A 21,255-nucleotide genomic window follows, 5' to 3' on the forward strand; every position below is an offset into this window, starting at 1 on the left:
AAGGTCTGAAGAAGGGTCTAGGCCCAAAACGTCAGCCTTCCTGCTCCTATGATGCTGCTTGGCCTGCTGTGTTCATCCAGCTCTACATCTTGTTATCTCAGATTCTCCAGCATCTGCAGTTCCTACTATCTCTAATATGACGTTGTTGACTTGCTCGCTGAGCTAGCTTGTTTTCAGCCGTTTCGTCACCATGCTAGGTGACATCATCCAGTTTACAGATCAAAACCGGAAATGACAGTACTCACCACAATGGACCAGACAGTGTAAATTCCAAACGGAGTACAACAACATTGCTTCATGGGAAGCCTCACTGATGATGTCACCCAGCACGGTGACGAAACGTCTGAACGAAAACAAGCCAGCTCGACGAGCAAGTCAATAACCTCACCCACAACTCGAGCTACAAATCTTTGCTAGAACTTTAGAAACCCTAATATTATTGGGAGGGTCAGAAAATGATTAAATGTTTAACACAATATTTCTGGTTGTAACTGCCTGTGCATGTGTATAGACAGGTTGGAAAACGCTTAGTTAAACAGGGCATCTGCTTCTTTACACACAGGACTTGTTCTGAGAATGCTTTATAACTGCTTTGAAGGTAATTTGCAAAACGGAGATCTTTTCTTGTCCCACATTTGGGGTTGTTTGACTTTATCTGCTTCATAGCAGCAAAGCAACAGATTGTGTAGCTCTAGCTGGGCTCCCTGAAGAAGAAAGGAAATTGCAATGCCAATACTTCCATTGACAGAAGCAGCAACTGCAGGAGAAGCAATTTCTTTCTCCTCAGCCTCGTGCTCCATGGGATCAAAGGAATGGGTGCCGAACTCCAGCTTGAAGGAGGCAATATTCCCACCCAGGAAGATACAGCTTCTGAGCTATAGTGTCTCAGGAGGTTCAAGAGGTTTGGAACCTTGTGGAAGAAGACCTTCTGCAGGATGAACCAGGTGGGCATGCATTGCCAAGGGCAGTCAAAATCACCCACTGGCCCAAATTTCTTCACCATGAACCTGCTTTGGATGTCTGCAGGATTTCACAATCTGAAGCCATGTTTACCAGGGCTGTCACTTAAATCCAGTGTGTGCTGATTAGGTCAGTTGGAATCAGAGAGACTTTGTATTGCTGAACTTTGCCTGGTTCAAGGAGCACTGGATTTCAGATCCACAACAGTCAAGGTGCCCTGAAAGTACTCATGAATGTTTGTTAATCAAAATAGATTCCATTCTATATATAAAAAATACTGAAAGAACTATAGATGCTGGAAATCAGAAACAAAAATGGAAATTGCTGGAAAAACTCAGGTCTGGCAGGATCTGTGGAAAGAAAGCAGAGTCAACGTTTCAGATCCAGTGACCCTTCTTAAGTTTTTCCAGCAATTTCTGTTGTTGTTTCCATTCTATGTATGTTCAGCACCTGAATGATATTACACATATGTTCTCAAAATATCTGGGAAGCTGCTGTGATGTCCTCATTCCGCACCAGTCATTTCAACTGCAGATCTTTCGAGCACCAAGCACCCTCAGTGGTTGGCTCTTTTGAGCAAAGGGATCTATCAATAAAGACATGCCTGATGACACCTCTGAGAAATCCTACCAGTAGTATACAGGAAAAGTATAAATTGAATCAAATGAGGGAGATGATTAATGTGAATGAGAACTAATAAGGGACAAAGGTCAAAGTCATCATTGTGCAGGTGATCATTTTTCAATTAGATGTGAAAACATTGCCAGCATAAATGTACCGTCTAGTTGTGTGTGTGGGGAAGTAAATTAATATCACCGGATATCTTAAAGACCCCTACTCCTCCTTCACAACGGCCTGCACTCCAAAAGAGTGCTCAATTCATGTGCTTCATCATTCACGTGGTCAGGGTGGTGATTACTGAAGGATCTTCTTTGTTCTCTGACTCTATGGAGTTCTTCTGTAAGGACAAAAACAAATGGATATCGAATACCAGAACTGGACTGTGAGAGATGACTGTAAGAAGAATGTGGGTGTCAGTGGTCAGATGGGGGAACTAGCAGATGCCAAGAGAGAACAACGGATGGAGCATCAAGTTAGTTTAGACTAAGTAGAACAGTGGAGGAAAAGGTTGGTGAAATCAGTGTGAGGGATTTGGCACTTAAATGTGGCATGTTGCTCTCCTTTAGTCCATGAATGGCTCGTTGCATTGTTATCAACACTCCAATCATGGACAAAGGAAGAATGGGGAAAAAATCAAATGGATCCCATGGCAGAGGCCAGTTTTTAAATCTGTGCTTTTTATGGGTAAGCAATAATCTCATAATGAAAGTGAGCACATCTGTGGGCTGCTTTGCAGGTGAAAGAGGTTTGGGCTACATTTAAACTAGCAGTTGGCCTTTGCAGCTAAGATTTTAGTGATGTCTTTAACAGATGATTGAACTCTGCCTGACCCTATAGAAATTGGATAAAATGTGAATAATGAATTAGCCACAGCTCAATTCATGAAGTCCAAGTTCAATGGTGACATTTCTTTCCCTTTAACTTTCGTAAAGCTACAATATGCTTTTTATGCGGAATAGTATGGAAATTTGGCTGTACTAAAACCATCATGTATACGGTTTCAGGTTTATTTCAACAAGCAATTTGTGGTGCTTTTAGAATGTTTGGATGGGCAGAGACTTCACACAAGTTTTCTTTGATCTCTGCTGCTTTTAGGGTGCTCATTTCCACTGCTGTGTGCCAGTACTTGCTCATAGTGTTCCTGAATCCAACTAAGTATGTTGTTACAATCCACATAGAGACCAATAACCTTTAAAAAGATATTTGAATTTCCATTAACTGACAGAAAGGATCACACAAGATTTCAAATTTTAAGACTCTTACTGCAACAAACTCAAAAATAACTGACTAAATATTATTTTTGTAGTCAACTTATAATCTAAACCACTAAACTGTTTCCCTTATTTAAGTTCTAAAACTAAATCATGGTACAGTTAAACGTCACTTTGTCCTTTTAAGTAGACAATCTTTCTCAAGAATTCAGTCCAAGGATATCCTCAATTCTCAATAGTTTGCTACCTTCTTGATTTCCAGCTGGATAAAGTCTAATTCCTGAGTTGATTTTTACAGTTAGGGCTTTCCGAAAGATTTTTCCCTCTTGCTAAATCTAAGCAAATGTTCGAAGCTCATTGAACCCACAGCAACTTAGATTCCTGCATTTGTGGTTAAAGAATCGATTTGCAGTCTGTGTGGTGAGCAAGAGAGACGGTCTGCCTTCTTCTCTTTGCTGTCTCTCTTTCTTGGATATTTACAGTCTGATCTGTCTGAAAATTTCAGGAAAACTTAAGAAAACCTTATAAATCCTTGTACAATTACTTTCCATGACTTGTTACCTCTTAATGTCCATCTTCATGGCGACATGTATCATCTGGACCATGTATTTAGGTTAAAATACTAATTATCTTCTAAACATGCAACTCCATCCTATTCTGGAAATGAGCATAAATCTTGATAAAGCCTGAATTTGCAAACATCTGCTTGTGAGCTCTGGAGAAATCTCTCTAAAGTTAGTGCTCTTCCCATTATTGACAAGTATGAATATCTTGCACCACCTCCTCAGTAAAATAACTTGGGCATCATGGTTTACATTCCAACTAAGCAAACCAGGTTACCATGTTGGTTGTTCAGTGGGATTTGCAGTAGACCATGTGATCCCCTTTACGACTACCTATTAATTTAAATTAAATTGTCCCAAAAATGACAAAATTGTGATCTTCATATTTCAAAAAATTTATACAATGAGCCATGCTGATTAAACTGCACTGTCATAAGCTTATTACAGATGACCTACAAATTAGGAACAGAAGGTAGGCAACTTGTCTCTTTTCCCCACTGCACCCCCACCCTTGATAATGTCCAAAGATTCTGCTTCCACAGCCTTTGGAGGAAGAGAGTTCCATAGGCTGATGTCCCTTTGAAGAGGGGAGGAAGATCTCCATGATCTGTCTTAAACAGGTGGTCCCTTATTTTCAAGCATTGACCCCGAGTTCTAGATTGTCCCATGGGAGGAAATATCTTTTTTCTCAGTCACAATGTCACGACCACTCAATATCTTTAAATATTTCGATCAAGTCATCTCTTACTCTTCTAAACTCCAGCAGGTGCAAATTTTCCTTGTAAAGTAACCTGCTCATTCCCGTTTTTAGTCTGGTAAACCTTCTCTGAACTGTTTCCAACACATTTAAATCCTTCCTTCAATTAGGAACATTGGAACAGGAGGAGGTCTTTCAGTCCTTTGAGCCTTTTCTACCATTTAATGAGGTCATAGCTGATCCGTGGTCTAACTACTTATCCCTTAATACATCTGTTTGACGAAAATGTATCTATCACCAATTCAATAATGACACTGATCTAATATCAGCTGCCATTTTTGAGAGAATGTTGCAAACGTCTACCACTCTTTGTATGTAGAAGTGCCTCCTAACATCTCACATGAACAGTCTAGGCCTAGTGTGCCTAGACTGTCTTTTCCTGTTAATATCATGAAGACTTCAGTCACCACATAACATTCTGTGTTCTAGGGAAAACAGGGCTAATTTTTATAATTTCTCATAATAACTTAACCTCTGAAGCCCAGGTATCTTCCTTGAAAACATACTTTGTACTGTCTGTAAGGCCAGTATATATTTACTAAGGTGTAGTGCCTGGATCTGCTCTCAGTACATCCAAGTAAGGTCTATCCAGGGTTTTGTATAACAATTGCATAACTTCTTCATCCTTATACTCCAGTCCTGTAGATATAAAGGCCAGCACTCCATTAGCTGCTTTGATTATAGCCCTCCGTTTCTTCCTCTCCTGCAGGCCCAACCAGTCCCCCTCCACCAACACCATCATCTACTTAACGGAACTTATCCTTACCCTGAACAACTTCTCCTTTAACTCCTCCCACTTCCTACAGACTATGCGGGTGGCCATGGGCAACCCCATGGGCCCAAGGTATACCTGCCTCTTCGTAGGACACATGGAACAGTCCCTTTTCTGCTGTTACACTGGCACTATACCCCGCCTCTACCTCCGCTACATTGATGACTGCATCGGTGCTGCCTCGTGCTGCCTCGTGCTCCCATAAGGAGCTTGAACAGTTCATCAACTTTACTAACATCTTTCACCCCAACCTCAAATTCACCTGGACAATCTCTAATACCTCCCTCTCCTTCCTGCACCTTTCTGTCTCCATCTCTGGTGACCACCTCAAAACTGATATCTATTTCAAGCCGACCAACTGCCACAGCTATCTGGAATACACCACCTCTCACCCTCCTTCCTGCAAGAATGTGATCCCATACTCCCAATGTCTCCATCTCTGCTGCGTCTGCTCCCAAGATGGGACGTTCCACTCCCGAACATCCCAGGTGTACTTTACTTCAAGGACCATAACTACCCCCTCCGGTAATCGAAAATGCCCTCAAACGCATCTCTTGCATTTCCCATACTTCCACCCTCACATCCCCTCCCCCCAACAAAAATAGAGACAGAAACCCCCTTGTCCTTACATATCATCCCACCAACCTCCACATCCAGTGTATCATTCCCCACTACTTCTGCCACCTACAATCCAACCCCACAACTGATGAGATATTTCCCTCCCAACCCCAATCTGCGTTTCGTAGGGACCTCTCTCCGCGACTCCCTCGTCCGCTCCACACTCCCCACTAACCCCACCACCACCAGCACCTTTCCCTGCAACTGCAGAAAGTGCTACACCTGCTCTTACACCTCCCCCCCTTCATCTCCATTCAAGGCACAAAACAAACTTTCCATATCAGTCAGGAGTTCACCGGCACGTCCGTCAACTTGGTCTACTGTATCCGCTGCTCCCCATGAGGCTTCCTCTACATCTATGAGACCAAGCGTAGACTTGGAGACCATTTTGTAGCGGACCTGCACTCTGTACACGACAAACGACAACACCTTCCGGTCGCCAACCATTTTAATTCCCGACCCCACCAACTCCCTGGGTGACATGTCCATCCAGGGCCTCCTCCAGTGTCACAATGACACCACACACAAACTGGAGGAACAACACCTCATATTCCACCACAGGAACCTACAGCCCAATGGCCTAAACATGGAATTCACCAGTTTTAAAATCTCCCCACCCCCAGCCTCATCCCATGTCCAAGCCTCCCTCTCATCCCTGCCTCCTTGACCTGATACAACCTGTTCATCTTCTGTCCCACCTATCCACTCCTCCCACCTCACTGACCAATCCCCACCACTCCCTACCTGCACTCACCTATCACCATTCCACCTACCTTCCCCAGCACCACCCCTCCTCTCTCTATTTATTTCTGAGCTCCCTTCTCCCTCCCCATTTCTGAAGAAAGGTCCCAACTCAAAATGTCAACTTTCCTGCTCCTCTTGCCTGGCCTGCTGTGTTTCTCCAGGTCAATACTGTGTTGTCTCTGACTCCAGCATCTGCAGTTCTTACTATCTCTTAGTATAGGCACTGGTTCCCTGTTATCTACAGCACATCTTATTTCCTCAAAGAGCTCCAACAAATGATTAAACACGATTTTCCTTTCATAAAACAGTGTTGATGTTGCCTGCTTACCTTAAACATTTCCAAGTGCCCTGCCATAATGTCTTTAATAGCTTTTAAAACTTCACCATGAGAGATGTTAAGAGATTGCAGTTTACTGCTTTCTGTCTCTTCCCCCACCTCCACCCCGCTTTTGATTAAAGGAATTACATTTGCTATTTTCAATTTTAAAGGACCTTTCTTGAAGTCTGGAGAAATTTGGAAAATTAAACCAATGCCTGAACTATCCCACTGGACACTACTTTTAAGACCCTAGGATGAAGTCCATCAGGACCCAGAGACTTGTCTCCTATAGCTCCAGCAATTTGCAAATGATTTCCAGTTATTTTGAGTTTCTTCCTCTCTTCCATTCTCATGCCGATGACATGAAAATTGGTGGTGTGGTAAGTAACTTCATAACAGAATAGATGGGTTGAACAGTTGCAAATGGAATCTAATTCTGAAAATGTGAGGTGATGCAGTTTGAGAGAACTAACGAGGCAAGGGTGAGTACACATTGAATGGTAGAATATCAGGAAGAACAGAGCATCAGAGGGACCTTGGTGTGCGGGTCCATAAATACTTGAAGGCAGCAGAGAGTTAGATGACATATGACGGGTGCAAAACATGCCTTTTTTACACAAGGTATTGAATGCAAGAACAAGGAGATTATAATGGGGCTGTATATAACATTAGTTAGGCCACAGTATCTACTCTGAGCATTTCTGGTCATAAGAACAAGATCTCTAAGATATCGGAGCAGAATTAGGCCATTTGGTCCATTGAGACTCCTCTGCCATATCCATCATGGCTGGAATGTTTCTCAACCCCATTCTCCTGCCTTCTCCCCATAACCCTTGATCCCTTTACTAATCAACAGTTGCCACATTTTAGGAAGGATGTAATTAAGCTAGAGAGGGTGCATTGGAGATTCAGTAGGATGTTTCCTAGGTTGGAGCAACTCAGATATGAAAAGAGACTAAGTAGGCAGGGGTTATTCTTAGAGTAGAGAACACTGAGGAGAGATCTGATGGAGGAGTCCAAAGTTCTGAGGGGCATGGATAGGCGATAGGGAGAAACGTTTTCCCTTGGTAGAAGGCTTCAGGAACTGGAGTCATAGTGTTCAGAGCAGAGAGTGGTGGGTATCTGGAATTTACTACTTAAAAGAGTGGTAGAAGCAGGGCCCTCAAGACATTTAAGAGCTACTTAGACAAGCACTTAAAACACCATAGCATTTGGCTATAGGCCAAGTACTGGAAAATGGGATTAGAATAGGTAAATTCTTGATGGCTGGCATGGTCATGATGGGTCATAGGCCCTCTTTCCATGCTGTAAAAACTTAAAAGAATCTCTGATTACCCACATTGATTTGTGATAGAACTACCACTGACTTTAACTCTCTTCATTCTAAAATATCTACAGAATGTCTTTGTATTTGTTTTTATATATCTGGCTAGCTTTCTCTCATATTCAAAATTTCACCCCTCCCCCCACCATGTCCTCAATCATTTAGTCAATTTTCTTTCTATATTCCATTCAATTTTCTGACCTATTTTTGTGCAGTTATGCTTTTTTTTCAAGTTTTATACCATCTTTTTGGATCTGGTTCATGAAAGATGGGTCTGTCCTTTGGAACTTTTCTTGTTCTGTTCTATGTATCTTGAAATATCTCTTTAAATATCTCCAAATGCGCCTCTATTGACCCATCCCTTAGTTTACCAGTTCGCTTTAGCTAACTTGACATTCATTCCTGCATAATTGCCCCTATATAAATTTAAAATACTTGAATTAGACACTGTGATGAAACACGTGATTTTTGTTTTTGTTCATTCATAGGATGTAGGTATCAGTGGCTATGCCAGCATGTTTTGCCCATCCCTAATTTCTCAGAGGACAGTTAAGAGTCAACCACATTGCTGTGGGTCTGGAGTTATATGTAGAAGGTACCCAGTAAGGACGGCAGTTTCCTTTCCTAGAGGGCATTAGTGAATCCAATAGGTATTTCTGATAATCAACAACGGTTTCATGCTCATCATGAATCTCTTAATTCCTGATCTTCATTGCCATAGCAGGATTTGTAACCAGGTCTCCAGAACATTATCTGAGTCTCTGGATTAGTAGTCTAGCATTAATACCAGTATATTCTTTTCATTTGAATTTCAAATTAATGGCACATGATTTTTTTTTGCTGGAGGGGTTTAATAAATAACAAAGTCAATCTTTCCGGAACCATGAGTTTAAAACAATGTGTTAGACAGCAGGTAACTGAGGCCTCCTGGAGTTTTAATGGAAGGTTGTTTATATTGTGGTGTTTTACGATAGGATCAGGGAAAAAACATTGAAATTTAGAAATAAAAATTCCTTCCCTAAAGGACATTAGTTAGTCAGGTGGGCAGTCGACAATAGTTTCATGTTCATCATTGGATTGTTGTTTCCAGATTTGTATTGAATTCAAATTCCACAATCTGTGTAAAAAAGTTCTCATTATTGCTACCACCCTTCTAGTCAGAGGAAAGAAGAAATATCAGTGTTGGTGATTTATGGTTATCTTTTGAACACTTCCTTTGTACTTACTTGAAAGTAGTATGATGCGTGTATTTAATATTAGTTGAGAAACTAATTGTTCTGTAGTGATTGAAACAAAGTGCATTTATATATTATTTTAAAACCGTATTGCTATGTGATATACTGATATATATTGATTAGATATTTTTGGCAGGTCATTATTTTCACAATGGGGAACCAGAAATGAAGCTAAAAGTCTATTTCTTGAATGATTTTTTTTGGGATCTACAGGAGAGAAGATGGATACTTAATTTTATATAGATAACATAAACCTGTATTTTAATAAATTAGGCTCAGGTCCTCCATTTGGAAAGAATTGGGTTTCTTTTAAATAAACCATCTGAGAGTTCTCATCTCATTGTGTGCTAATTATTTGCAGGCCCTCATCCGACTACCAGCCCATATCTCGCAGTGTGACGAAGTTCTCCAATTCTTTGAAACAAGACCAGAGGACTTAAACCCACCTAAAGAGTGAGTATGTTGTAGTAAATTACACATGATGTGAGAAGCCAAGATTAGGTTCTGATTTTGGAAAACAGCACAATATTTGTCTTAGAGGACAGAATAAGATCTGTTGACACATAGTGCATTTATTTGCCAAAAACACGGCTTTTACAGGTTTTGCCCTACCTTGAACATTTGCAATTGTGTTTTTAAAATAAATGTAAGTTTCTCTCAGATGCAGAAAATCAGCTAACGGTTTCTGCCTCCTGATCATGATCATGTTTCATAGATTCCTGCAGTGAAGTGACATTTAAGAGTATTGGGTGAAAGCTTAATGGGTCAGGGTTAAAGAGCCCCTGAATAAATATGATCACATTATAAGCTGACATGAAGATGTACTTCAAGTTACACAGCACCGTAAAACCCAGCAGGAGTTTTACAGTTTTTCAAGAAGGGAACTGGCAAAAAAAATCTACAGTTATTCTTTATAACACACCTGCCTTCTATCTAATTAATTATCTTTTCTGGACAATCATGTAAGTTCATCCATTAATATATCTAAATTATTATAACTGTTTCCAACTTACCTTGTTGACTATGGAGATTTAGGCTGGATCTTAGCAATGTTGTAACAACTCTGGAGCCATTTAAAATGGCAGGCTCTACGACTGACTCCCCATTTGAAACGCCTTCAATTTTGGCTGACATAGGATCAGTATGTGCAGTAGCAAACCCACTCCCTGCTCTACTTGCCTGCCTGGCACCATTGTTGGGGTAGGTATCTCATGGCTGTGCAATTTTTGTGAAGTCGATTTTGAGTATTTGTGAACCCATGGATTCTGGAAATGTTTGGAAGATAACATCAAGAGTTCTTACCCATGCTCATTCCATACCTCATCCATTCCAATTCAGTGCCAGTTATGACCTGTTACTCACCCCCATGAATCTTAGAACCCCTTGACATCTTATGGGTATTCCATGTACGTTCATCCACTGTATAATAGGTACAGAACAAATAAGCCATATTGTAACAATGGCATGTGTGGAACAGAGAAAATAAAACACCCATTTATAAATAATCTTTTTGAAAATCTCCTGTTCCTACAGTCCTATCAGAGTGCCAATCAATCAGACAGACAGTTAAAATATCAATAACAATGACTCCAAACACACCATGCCTGTTAATTTAGAACCTAAATGAATTGTTCCAATAGGAATCTGTTTGACATCTGGAGAGAACTGTTGACTTTAGGTTGTTGTATCAGGTTTTTTTTCTTAATGATTTCTTTTGTCAATATTTATCTTGAAGGATCATGAGTTTGCATGGTGATTCCCGGGGTCATGGGAATTGATGGCAAACTTGAGGTGGCATGGAGAATAGGTATGAGGGGGAAGGGCTAGAGGGCCGAAAATTCACCATTCATCTGGCCCAGCCTGTCTTGACTGTCCATAGGGCCCCTGGCCGCTTTCACTCTGCCTCTGAGGTAGCAGGCATGGTGCTGTACTGCACATCCCTGCCACAAAAAGAGTGCACCATTTGGGGGGACATTCTAAGTAGACTAGTTGGTTGAGGTGTAAGTTCCAACTTTGGTAGAAAATGCGAGAAAGAATCACAGTGATGTCATGCCCCAGACTTTCTTACCTCAGTTTTTGTATCATATGTGAGGGGCACAAATGGGAGCACAAGCCCCTAAACTCATCCCTGCTTCCAAACAAACTGATTAAGCCTATCAAGGGCTAACTGAAGGCCTGTCTCAAGTAAGTCTCTGCATTTTGCTGGGGACAGCTAACATTTTGGAATTGTCTGCCTCACATCAGCTGAAGGCAGGCAAGGACCATGTTGGCGACTTGTCAAAGAGGAAAGAAATCCTTTGAAAGGTAAGACATATGCTTATTGTAATTCAAATGGGTTTGCACTCTCAAGAAATCAAGGTCACTGGGGATGAGGAGCAGCAGTCTTCATAAGGAGGGCAGAGCGCAGGGCATTGAACCATAGAACCCCTACAGTGTGGAAACAGGCCCTTTGGCCCAACAAGTCCACACCGACACTCAGAGCGTCCTGTGCAGATGCATCCTGCATAAGCCACATAATCTACATATCCCTGAACACTATGGGCAATTTAGCATGGCCAATCCACCTAACCTGCACATCTTTGCACTGTGGGAGGAAACCAGAGCACCTGGAGGAAACCCACGCAGACACGGGGAGAACGTACAATCTCCACACAGACAGTTGCCTGAGGCTGGAATCAAACCCAGGTCCCTGGTGCTATGAGGCAGCAGTGCTAACCACTGAGCCACCGTGCCGGCCACTAGGCATTAGGGGGCTGGAGGAGAGAAAGAAATGGGACACAGTGAAGACAGAGATAAAGCCTTGAGCACAGGATCTACAGGCAGAAGTGAAGAGACCTGCAAAAAACTGAGAACCAGTGTCAAAGAAGACAGCTGCTCTCTCAGCTATTGCCAACAGCCATCTGTGTTCTGTTCAGTGGAGACTTCTGTCACATCTCGCAGGTGGCTGTGCACTGGCACGTTACCCAGGGGGCAAGTGCCCTCTTCTCCAGGGCTGGACAGCACGTCAGATTCACAACTGATGGGGCATCACAAGCTCAGAGGGCCCTGGATCTGGTACTTGGAGCGGTCAGGTGCAATCTTTCAACATCCAACTGCCAGGGTCTCTGCCATTACAGTGGTTTGCTGTGCTCTCCATAATCGAGCCCAGCAGACAGGTGTGGATATAGAGTATAGTGAGACCCTCAAAGAAGGTAGTTAATTGAGGGAGGAACCCGAGGTATGAGAAATGAGGAAGAGAGGCAGAGGGAGATGATACTAAACAGAGAGGTTGTCTCCTCCCATTAACCATGAGGAAGAAGACCTTCTGTCCTTCCTCAGGGGCCCCAGGCCTCCCTGTGAGAACTCACTCATAGGGTATGCTATTCAGTTGATCCTTGGGATATCTTTAATACAAAATCTTCAACAAAACATAGGTCCAAATTGTAAAGTTTCCTAAATATAATGGTCAAAGCTGATTTACCACAAATAAATGTTGATGAACATTATAGGTTTAATTCGTTTAAATCACAAGTTAATAATTACAAGGTGCTATCATGATATCTGTAAGATGTTTTGACTTTTGACTTTTAGGTGATGATTAATGTCAATATTTATGACCACCAAAATCTAAAGCCCAAATTGTGATGCCTAAATGATGGCAAGTTTAATGGTCAGAAGCTTTGTGATTAGAAAGTCTTAAAATGTCTAGTATTGAGGTGTTGATGCCTGTGAATTGTGAAGCATCATAAGTTGCTGGATAAGCTCCTTTTCTGTTTTCAGGTTGTCCCTCAGGATTGAAAATGCCTTGTTCCACTCCAGTTGGTGGTGTTCTGAGATTAGTTCATTGCACTGTCTGCAAACTCTGCCACATGTAGGGCAAGTGGTGCTTGGAGAGTTGGTAGATAAATTCTTTTGGAGGCTTGTGCACTCTCCCTGACACTTGGACAACTTCTTGGCTAGTTTCAAACGAAGTCTCTTGATGTTCTGGTTCCTTTTAAATGAATTTTGGCTGGTCACGGGTCAGAGACTCACATGTATCACAGGGAAGCTTGATCTCTTCAAGGAGGATCGAGGTCATCTTTAAAGTTGTTCCACTGTCCTTATGGAAAAATGCTGTATTGACCAAGGTCTAAAAAGTCCAACCACGTTTTAATGTCAGATATTCAAGCGACATGTCCCACTCCACCAAGCTGGTTTTCAGTGATTAATACATTGATGTTGGGAAAGGAAGACATTACTGGGCTTCTTTTCTTGCCACTGGATTTATAGGATGTTGCAAAGGAAACCACTGCATGTAGTTCTGTTCATTTTAAATTCTTGCATTAGTTTGTCCAAATCGCTGCAGTGTATAGGAGAGGAGGATCACTGTTGCCCAGTGAACCATGATCATTGTCTCAGGTTTGAAATCCTCTTCCTCAAATACTTATTTAGCTGAAGAATGAGCTGGTATATTCAAGAGAAGGCTTTTTAAGAAATGGGAAAAGGTCACAATTTTACTGCTGCACTATTAGATTTAGATTCAAATTTGGGTTTTATTGTCACATGTACGCAAGTACAGGGTGCAAGAGTACAGTGAAAAGTGTGCATTGTTGTTGCCACATATGGCACTATCTAAAGTACAAAGTACCTAGGTACAAAATCTTAGTTACAGAAATAGAAAAATAAAGAAACAAGTTAGAGAGTTCAGCACTACTGTCTTCTTTGCATAAAAATAGAAAAATAAAGAAATAAAGTTAAAATGTCAAACATTACAGTTCTTTCTTGAGCCACGGGCCTACAAATGCTCCAAGCTGGGCTTCCCCATGAGAACATAAGCATGCCTTTAAGGCAACCTTCCACCCAAGCAAGTTTCATGAAGATACTGCATTTGACATTCAATTAATGCATTAGACTTCCTGGAGAAAGTTAGGATTACAACTTATCAATGCAAAAATATTTTTGAAAATTCTGTTTCTGCTTAGTTTTTCTGGTTCCAAAGGGGAAGTTACATTGTAGTGTCTCAATTCTAATGTTTGCCCTAGGGAATTTAAAATATGTATTTAAGGGAAGCACTGATTTTACTATCTCTGTCTCTCCCATTAATCCAAAATTTTGTACTCTTCCTGTACCAATTTGACTGTGCACCAAATCCTTGTCATTCATAGCATGGTAGGGGCATGGACCTCCTGCAGGGAAAATAAAATGTAGAAAGCGCAATAATAGAAGCCCCCTATCGATGGCAGAGGACCACATGGTCCGTTATATCCTGTCAATTAAGGGAAAAAACAGTTCTAGTCTGGAGCTGACCTTGCGAGTCCACAGGACGAGAATCTGGATATAAGTCTCTCTTCTGCCATTCACTTCCCTTTTCAATCCTTAAATCTCTATGGTTACTGAGGCTATTGGCCCCACCATTCACTGAGATCTCACATTCCCTGTTGAATAAGCGACATTACTGTCAGCTCATTATTCCAATAACTTTCAGTTCAAAATATTTATGAATTGAACAGTAAAAACTAAATTCTAACTAATAGAGCATGCCATGAGATACCCAACTGCAGCAGCTTGGAGCCAATATAGTGTTCAATGGACAATTTCATATTTTGGAAACAAAGAAAACTAAAGAAACTTGCTCATTTATTGGACTCATTAATCAATGTGGTAGGTGACATTTAACTGCATTTGAAATACCGTCTGGAATATTCATTTAAAACATCAGCATCGTTCACTTTTTTGCATGAGGTTACAGGAAGGTCACCTTCACAAACCGCTTAGTTTTCAACCCACACATAGTTTCTTAGCTGCATTTAAATTGTATCTATCCTGTTTGAATCAGCTTGGGATTATCTAAAGATGCTCTGCATCCACATGTGAAATCATTTATACTCTCTTTAAACTTCTACATTGGGGACAGTCTGAAATGATCTTCCTTAGTTCTCATGTTTTTATATGTATCACATTCAATTATAGAAAGTGATTTATTTGAAGCCATGCATTGGATCGGGGGGAATTGGGAAATGGAACTATTCTTGCTGTTGTGATCCCATCTCTAACTTGACTACAGGCAGGCGGGACCTTCTGAGGAGTCCAATCCCCAAGTAGCCTGGATGTTGGAGCAGGCCTGAGGTAGGAATGGAGGTAGGCTGAAGCCAAAGTGGATAGTTGGAAAGGTCTGCCAGAAAATCTTGACTTAGTGTTCCTGATGTCATCAGTGGCTCATTAGTGTATAGTTACACCCTCTGATGACTTTTTGAATATCACCACTTCACCCCCTCATACTAACACATCACCCCTCACCTACACTACATTAACATCTCTCACTCTCCTTCCATTGGTCCCCTTAACTTCCCCACTCCCTCATTCTGCCTCATCTGCACCCATGCTCTCATCCCTCTCATCTCCTCACCCTTACTTTCATCCTGTAACCTAATTATCCTAACCCTTGTCCCTACCTCCTTACTGTCCTCATTCATGATCTGTTTTATGAATAGAACTCCAAAGTCCTTGAAAACAGTTGAATAGCCCATAAAATTTCCTGTTAGATAAAAAAAACTTTAAAAGAAGAGCTATTTGAAATAAGTCAAATATTTGCAAAATGATTAGTTAATTAAATTGTGACTAAGAGCCCATAAATCTCCATATGTAAACAAACAAACACAATGCCAGACTTGGGTCCCAGACTTTGTCCTGACTTTGGAGTTGTCAAGCTAATTGTCTCCATATTTACCCTGTCCGACCGAATCATAATTTTGAACACTATTTGTTCACTTCAAAGTGTTCATTTTACTAAAAATTTATTCAATGTTGCCCAATAGCTGTAATCATATGGTACTGCTACCATCCTTGTAAATCCTTTTTGCATTTTCTCCAGCGCCTCTATGTCTGTGTTTATTGTAGATATTTTACCTGTTCAGACACATTATGTTGCACCTCTAGAGCATATGCAACTTGAACCTGGACCTTTTAGCCCAGACTCTCAGTTTTATTATATGGTTACCAGAACTGTTCACAATACTCCAAGTATGATCTGTCAAGTGTCCCATATTCTTTCACTACTTTTGAAGTCCGTACCCCTAAAATGTTTAGTTAGCAATTTTGATGCTTTTGGTGATTTGACCTACTAAAGTGAATTAAGGTTGAGCAAGTTTGAACAGCTAAACAAGCTATTGAACAAGTTTGAACACCTTTAAACCTTTGTAGTACAATGAACACTTGGAGGTGAACAGAGATGTTTTAAAATTTGTGATTGGGTTGGGCAGGATAAATATAGAAATAATGGGCACGGTTTTACCACAATAACATAATAAAGCAAAGAATTGCAGATGCTTGAATCTGAAACAAAAACAGAAATTGCTGGAGAAGCCGTGCAAGTCTGGCAGCATCTGTGGAGAGGAAACACAAATGCTCTTCAGATGCTGCCAGACAAGCTGAATTTCTCCAGCAAGATTTTATCACAGCTTCAGGGCTCCAATTCAGATCAAAATGGGACCTCTAAGTCTACAACTGCGAGGGGGAAAATTGGCTTAGCTATTTTACAGAGTTCTCATAACACATGACCTCACAGATTCAATGTTTTTCTCACTTGTGGAGAGAAGTTTTAACGTTAAGTTCCTTTCTTGGAACGAGCAGTAGTGTAACATTTGGCTGAACACTTTTTTTGGCTAAATGCGAGTTGCATTGAATCTTTTAGAGATATATTCACCAAGGCTTAATGAGATTTCTGGCAATATCTTCTTAAAGATGCCTTGTTAACTGACCTTTTGTGTCCCTCATGTTCAGTTCCATCCCCAACTTAGCTTTTTTCAGAGCAAATTGCTATGCAGCAGATATCTATTGATAGACCACTATCCATTGTGGTTGCACCATCTTTAAAAGGCCATTGCGCACCCAGGCAAGCATTAGCATTTCACATTATCCCTCTCCAGAAGTGTAATGGCACAGGAGCCACAAAGCCATGCTACCGATGACACACAGGCTGACTCTCCCTCACACATACAAGATGCCTCACTCTAATCATTGTTTAACCTCCACACCACACACTTTACCTGTCCATATCTGCATTTCATCTAAACGCTCTCTCTAAGTCACTGGTGTTCTTCCCTCAATGCCCATTGGTGCACTGCATATTGGCATTGTTTATTTGGGGAACGTATAGGTAAGCAGTCAGAAAAGAACTTTTCATGACAGTCAGTCAAAAGGCAGCACAACGGAAGCAACTAGAGGTTGCAGGTCACCTCACAGTGCAAACCAAAAGCTGGCATTATGATCTTGACAGTCAATGATAGTCTTTTGCATCCACTTAGAAACTTTAGGAGGCAATTGTCAATCAGGTCCTGCCTGCCTTGTAGCACCCAATGGGGCCAAGTTTTGTCACCCACAAGGAGAGCTTCCCTCTGCTGAATGTCCTAAAGCACAGCACCCCAGGATGATGGAGTGCCCAGACCGGTCCAAGCTGTGGAGCTGTTTGGTAAGGTGGCGAGCTGCAAGTTAATGAGGTGAATTGGGCTGTTAATGAGGTAGTTAATAAGCTATGATCCCCTTAATTGATAACTCGCCACTACTGAGTGAGGAACTTGTCTCACTGCTCAGCAAAAGCTTAGAAGATGGAGCAAGGTGTTCCTGATGTCAACATGGGCCTTGGCAGACTTCCTGCTGTATTCTGCCGGAAATTTTGCCATAGCCCATGCCACTCAGACCCCTATAAATTCTATCCATAGTATCTGAAATAATTTAAATCACATTCTTATATTGCATGTTCCAAAGCTGCTTTTTGCTGATTTTGTTAGCAAGTTGCAAATTGTGAAGAAAAACACATGCTCCCATTTATTTTGTTATAAAAGAAATTTCTTCTCCCCATACGTCAAGCTATGCCCCTGCCTGCATTATTGGAAATGTTTGGCAGCGGAAATGAACAGAACAATGTACATTAAATGAAAATGCTAATAACTTATCTTTAAAATGGTCGTTAACTTTTTAAATTATGTGCACAAGGGACAGAAATGATACATCAAGTAAAATGGATTGACAAAATATTTTTCAAAATTGGCAAGAGCAACAGCTAGCACCTCAGTCCTTTTTGAGTTGAGGCTATTTTTCTTTACAAGTTATTTCCTTCGCATTTCACTGCTTATGCCCTCCCCTATTCATTATTTTCAGTCATCTATTACTTTTGTGACTTTGGGTTCTGATTGAGATTTTCATCAGGTGCATCAGAGCTAAAGAACAAAATACAAACATATAATTGAACAGTATACAGAAATAATAAAGGAAGTTAAGTAGCAGTAGATGTCTTCTTCTTTTACAACAAAGGTAATTCTATTTTATTTACATTCAGAAATTCAGCAATCCCACCCCCCACTGACCATTAACTGCATCTTTATTCTGCCACTAAACATCTTCCTCTTAAAAGAAATCAGTGTATATTTTCATTCACACTTTGTTCTCTCTCTCAATCTATACACTGAAAACTTTTTTAGGTAAATTTGTATAGACATTATAATATTCGTACTCAACTCTTTAAAAAGAGTATAGTACAAGAGGATACACAGATGCTTTGACACAGCATTAGAGATTCTGCTAAAAGAAATCCAAAGGATGAGGAATGTCCTGTATCTGCATTTCTGTCTCTCTCGCCTGTAGCAACTGATGCTGCTCTGTCTGGACTCATGTCTACCTCCTATTTTCTACTCAAATCCAGTGGGACCCCTACCAAAATGCTAATGATTGAGTACTCCCCTTTTCTCTTTGATTTCTGTATGGTGCCCAACAAGTTAATGTAGTACTGCAGTTTCTTATTTTTGGTGAAGTCTTCAATGAGATTGTAGAATAAATGTTTTTAGAATTGATGATGTCTTGACAGTGCATCCCAAAAGTCTCCCAAAATGTCCAAGATTTCCTTAACAGTTCCAGCTACATGACTAATGCTTTAAGTCTTTAGAATCATACAATCCCTACAGTGTGGAAACAGGCCCTTCGGCCCAACAAGTCCACACCGACCCTCGGAGCATCCCGCCTAGACCCATCCCCCTATAACCCGCCTAATCTACACATCCTTGAACACTATGGGCAATTTAGCATGGCCAATCCACCTAACCTGCACATCTTTGGACTGTGGGAGGAAACCAGGGCACCTGGAGGAAACCCATGCAGCCGCAGGGAGAATGTGCAAATTCCACACAGACAGTCGCCCAAGGGTGGAACCAAACCCAGGTTCCTGGCACTGTGAGGCAGCAGTGCTAACCATGAGCCACCGTGCCACCCAAGTTGTGCCTGAATCATTCGTTAAGAGCTCATGTAGTCCCAAATATCTGTTTGCTGTTGGGGAAAAGGCAGTAGGATGAGCGCTAACCACCAAAATGATATGCAGCATCCTTATCAGCAAAAGCTGTCATTGTTTTTGCTATTAAACCCTACATTAGCCTTGGGGTGATAAATCCTAGAATACATTTCCATTCCTTTGTCAGGTACTAAATATAGTCTAAACTGACATTGCAGCTCAAAACTCCATCTTTGTCACCTTGTGTATGGGTCTCCTAAAATACATTGTGCATTTAATTTATCTCAATTGCTTTTCATGTTTTCCAATTTATGTAGTTTGAGTTTTTATTGAGATCATGTTTTATTTTATTCAAGGGTTGAAATTAGTAAAACCTCTCTCTAAAATTCAACATCTCTACGGAAAGCAGAACTACTAAAAAGCAGGATTACTAAAATGCTACATCTGGTCAACATTACCATATTGATGCCAAAATTGGAACATAAGCAAGACAATGGAAGATAATTAAAGGGAATGGGGAAGTGAATTCTGAAACATTTGAATGGGATTAGTTGGACAACACAACTGATGAGCTTATGAGGAAAGCAGGCACACAAGAAGAACTTTGCAGATGGTCACCAAAAGACAGCCAAAATTTGTAGGGCATGTTTTCAGGAGAGAGAAACTAGAATATCTGATAGTGTCTGAAAAAATTGAGTAGCAGAACATGAAGAAACAAAGAAGAAACCAAGCAGGCAGCTTAAAAAGCAAAACAGATACGGAACTTAAGATGTGATAATTATCAAGGAATATGAAAGATGGAGAGGCACAATTGCTGACACTGTAAAACCTGGTACTCTAATTAAAATAGAAACATAGAATATTGGAGCAGGAGGAGGCCGTTTGGCCTCTTGAGCCTGTTCATGGGTGATCGTCCAACTCAGTAGTCTAATCCTGCTTTCTCCCCATAACCTTTGATCCCATTCACCCGAAGTGCTACATCTAGTCGCCTCTTGAATATATTCAATGTTTTGGCATCAATTACTTCCTGTGGTAATGAATTCCACAGGCTCACCATTCTTTAGGTGAAGAGATGCCTCCTCATCTCCTTCCTAAATAGTCTACCCCGAATCCTCATACTGTGACCCCTGGTTCTGGACACACTCACCATTGGGTACATTCTCCCTGCATCTACCTTGTCCAGTCCTGTTAGAATTTTATAAGTCTCTGTGAGATCCCCCCCATTCATCTGAACTCCAGTAAAAACAATCCCAACCTAGTCTGTCTCTCCTCATACGTCCATCCCACCATCCCCGGAATCAGCCTGGTAAATCTTCGTTGCACTCCCTCGAGAGTGAGAGCATCCTTCCTCAGAAAAGGAGACCAAAACTATACACAATATTCCAGGTGTGGTTCCAACAAGGCCCTGTACAACTGCAACAACACATCCCTGCTCCTGTACTCTGAACCTCTTGCAATGAAGGCCAACATACCGCCTGTGGCACCTGCATGCTTAACTTCAGCGGCTCGTGCACAAGGACAGCCCGGTCCCACTGCACACATCCCTCTCCCAATTTACAGCCATTCGAGTAGTAATCTGCTGTCTTGTTTTTGCTTCCGGAGTGAATAACCTCACATTTATCCAAATTATACTGTATCTGCTATTGATTTGCCCATTCATTCAACATTTCAAGACCGTGCTGAAGGATCTCTGCATCCTCATCACGGTTCACAATCAGACCCAACTTGGTGTCATCTGCAAACTTGAAGATGTTACATTTTGTTCCCTCATCTAAATAATTAATATATATTGTGCATAGCTGTGGTCCCAGCACTGATCCCTATAGCACCCCACTAGTTACTGCCTGCCAATTTGAAAAGGACGGATTAATTCTTAGATAACAAGGTGTAGAGCTGG

General features: G+C 41.2%; 1 protein-coding gene across 2 annotated transcripts in view; it reads left to right on the forward strand.

The window, feature by feature from the left end:
* Positions 1 to 21,255, forward strand: part of sh3pxd2b (SH3 and PX domains 2B) — a 293,056-nt gene that overhangs the window by 142,145 nt on the left and 129,656 nt on the right. For both annotated transcript variants that reach the window (XM_048603706.1, XM_048603707.1), the window contains exon 5: positions 9,486 to 9,577. In XM_048603706.1, the coding sequence (XP_048459663.1) occupies positions 9,486 to 9,577 (92 nt within the window). The remainder of the gene's footprint in view (positions 1 to 9,485; positions 9,578 to 21,255) is intronic.

Source organism: Rhincodon typus, chromosome 12 (assembly GCF_021869965.1).
Source record: "Rhincodon typus isolate 14 chromosome 12, sRhiTyp1.1, whole genome shotgun sequence".
Classification (NCBI taxonomy): Eukaryota; Metazoa; Chordata; class Chondrichthyes; order Orectolobiformes; family Rhincodontidae; genus Rhincodon; species Rhincodon typus.